We start from the raw sequence: 3,272 nt of genomic DNA on the forward strand, positions 1-3,272 counted from the left end.
ACATACCTGATAAAGAGATTTATAAGTACAGTCCATTTATTAAAAAACAACTAAATAATGGAATTGAACGTGTACAGTGAAACAAATATAAAAACACCAAGAAGTATCTGTACAAACATCTTTTATTTCATACCATGGGTTCTTTTATTTATGAAAGTGTTGATTAACACATAAATTAAATGAATACAAATACTTTAGTAACCAACATGTAAAACAATAATGAATGTATACTGTACTTGTTTACACAGTGTATTGTATTGTATTACACAGTGAGGCACACACATGGACATTAGATTTGAATTTGAATTTTATTTTTAAATCAAGTCTTTGTAATCCTAATTGTATTGTGAAAACTATGCATGAGGTGAGAAACGGTAAGGAGTTAGGAGGAAGGAGGTGAGCTAAATTGAGGAGGGACTTAATATTGAGTTTTTTCTGTCAATTCTATTTGAATTGCTGGAAAACCTGAGTACCAGAAAACCATACATGAGAAAAGGTGAAGGGAGGAGGCGGGTGAGGTAGGAGGAAGGAGGTGAGGGAAATGGAGGAGGGACTTAATATTGAGTTTTTTATGTCAATCCTATTTGAATTGCTGGAAAACCTGAGTACCAGAAAACCATACATGAGAAAAAGGTGAAGGGAGGAGGCGGGTGAGGTAGGAGGAAGGAGGTGAGGGAAATGGAGGAGGAAGAGGAGGAGGAAGAGGGAGTTACTGTTGTCCAGCCGGAGCTGAATCACCAGCCTCCGTCTTCTCAGTCTCCTTTTAGGCACTGTTTCTCCCCAGCTTCCTCCCTCTTTGATTTCTTCCTCTCCTTCTCTAACATCTTGCTCTTCATCTTCTGCAAGGCGACGTCTCTGTCCTCAGTGTCCCCCCTGCGGGAGAAGAAACTTCTGCTCTTGTTCTTCATGTGAAGACAGAGGTCCTCCAGTAGTGTCTTCTCCTCCTCCATCTGCTTCTCCTTGGCCTCCCAGCTCAGTTGTCCCTGAGCCAGGTCGTCCCTCTGCTCCTCCACCTGTCTCCATCGTGTCTCCGTCAGATGAACCTTGGTCTCCCAGATCTCTTGGTTCTGGGCCAGGTCTTTGGAGAACATCTTCTGCTCATCCAGTTGGTTCTCCATCTGCTTCACCTGCTTCTCCTTCAGTTGGACTTCGCTCTCCAGGTTCTGGTTCTTCTCGGCCGAGTCCTTTTCCTCGTCCTCTGCCTTTCTTAATTTCGTCTCCACCTCTTTCAGATCCTTCTCTCTGCTCTGGTGTTTCTGAGCCAGGTCGTTCTTCTCCTGGGTCACCTCTTTCAATTTGATCTCCACCAAATTAACCTTGGCTTCCCAGCTCTCTTGGTTCTGGGCCAGATCTTTGGAGAACGTTTCCTCCTGCTCTTCCAGCTTGTTCTCGAACTGCTTGACAAGCTTCTCCTTCTGTTGGACCAACAGCTCCCAGCTCAGCTGTTTCTCAGCCAGGTCTTTGGAGAACGTTTCCTTCTGTTCATCCAAAGCGCTCACCAACTGCTTGACTCGTCCGTCCTTCAGTTGGACTTCGCTCTCCAGGCTCAGGTTTTTCGTGGCAGAGTCCTTTTTCTCATCCTCTGCCATTTTTAATTCAGCCTGAACCTCTTTCAGATCCTTCTCCCAGCTCTCTTGGTTCTGGGCCAGGTCTTTGGAGAACATCTCTTCCTGCTCTCTCATCTGGTCCTTCAGCTGTTTGACATCCTTCTCCCAGCTCTTGTTTTTCTTGGCCAGGTATTTTTCTGCTCTCTCCACCCGTTTGAGTGTAGCCTCCAGCTGTTGAAACTCAGTCTCCCTGCTTAGGTTTTTCCTGTCCAGGTCGTTCTTCTCCTGAGTCACTTCTTCGTATTTCTTCTCCATCTGTAGTTTCTCACTCTCCCAGATGTTGCATTTCTCTGCCAGGTTCTTGGTGAACTTTTCCTCGCACTGAAGGACTTGTTCTTCTCTTCTCTGCAGCAGGTTTGAGTTCACCAGGTTGGTCTTGTTGTTCTGGCCTGAGAGCTTCTGTTGCTGTGCCACCATGACATCCAGCTGCTGCTTGTGTTGGCTCTCTGCAGCTTCAATCTGCTCCTTCAGATGTGTGATGTCTGCCTCACGGTACTGGATGATGTCAAAGAGCCTTTTATTGTCTTGGTCGAACCCGGAGTTCCTGTTACTCAGGAGGTCCTCAAGACGTTTGACATTGTCTTTCTCTTTGCGCATCCTGTGGCCAAAGCCAGCCCTCTCCTCCCCTAAAGCCATGTGAAACTCATCCAGGCCGTATATCCATCCATTTCTGCAGTGGATCTGCCTGTAAGCTCGATCAGCTGCAGCTCCATGGTCAAAGGGCCTGGGGTTTCCCCTCTGGTTCTGGTTGGTTCTTCTATCCATGGCACAGTCCGTACACTTGTGTTGTGCGTAGGTACAAATGATCTGTGTGTCCGTGGAAGAAGTTGTCTGTCTCGAAGACTGTGAAGGTTGTCTGAATGCGTCTATCACTAAACGATCTGGATTGAATGCAGATCCTCTGATCTCTGGCCCTCTTACTGTAGAGAGACAGAGAGTTCCGGAACACACACCAAAGCCACCTGTGATGTCATGATGACATAGTTATGATGTCATCTCCTATGTGAGGCTGTCATTCCAGTGATGTCACACACACACCTGCATGCAATCCCTGACACAATACAACTACAACTCCCAGCATGCTTAGCGGCAGGAAACTACAAATGGTAAAAGGGACAGTGCAATTGATTTTTCCCACTTTGTGACTTTATAAGCAGAATAAATCTTTGTGTTTCAAATGTTTTACAGATACTAGTCGCCACATTTGATGTCTCGTCATATAGCGTTTCCATGGCAACGCATTCCTCGCCTCATCGCTCTAACTCAAAGGAAAATATTCCGATCGCCACCAGTCTTCACGTGTATTTCACCGGTCCACGCCTCAAGACTTCTACACTCAAATTGTGTGGTTTAGACGTATGCTGTCGCCACAATGTCGTCGTAATTCAATGGTACCGTATATATCAATGACAGCCTCGCCCAAGTGAGTCCCACTACACATGGTCCGTGTTGAGTTTGAGTATCATTCCTGGTCTTGGAATTTTGTTCATCCGTCCCTTTTACCAGTTGGCCCTGAGTTTTCCTCGGATATGCCGGACCTCCCCTCTTGTCACAGCGGTCTTAATGCTCCCCATCAATCCTCACATGAACACAGGAATCTTGGAATATCAACTTTCCATCCTGTAATGATGTCCTCGGACGAAGATATAAGTACTTGAGTATTGC

The 3,272-nt window shown here is 46.0% G+C and overlaps 1 protein-coding gene across 1 annotated transcript; it reads right to left on the minus strand.

Moving 5' to 3' along the window:
* Positions 1-752: 752 nt before the first annotated feature.
* LOC117460610 (golgin subfamily A member 6-like protein 22) lies at positions 753-2,372 on the minus strand. The gene has a single exon (XM_034102163.1). It carries the CDS (start codon positions 2,370-2,372, stop codon positions 753-755), a length of 1,620 nt encoding a protein of 539 aa, XP_033958054.1.
* Between the last annotated feature and the right edge of the window lie 900 nt (positions 2,373-3,272).

Source organism: Pseudochaenichthys georgianus, chromosome 2 (assembly GCF_902827115.2).
Source record: "Pseudochaenichthys georgianus chromosome 2, fPseGeo1.2, whole genome shotgun sequence".
NCBI lineage: Eukaryota > Metazoa > Chordata > Actinopteri > Perciformes > Channichthyidae > Pseudochaenichthys > Pseudochaenichthys georgianus.

Excerpts from the sequence above, each read along its gene's own strand:
- LOC117460610 (XM_034102163.1), bottom strand. The coding sequence starts at position 2,372 with ATGGATAGAAGAACCAACCAGAACCAGAGGGGAAACCCCAGGCCCTTT.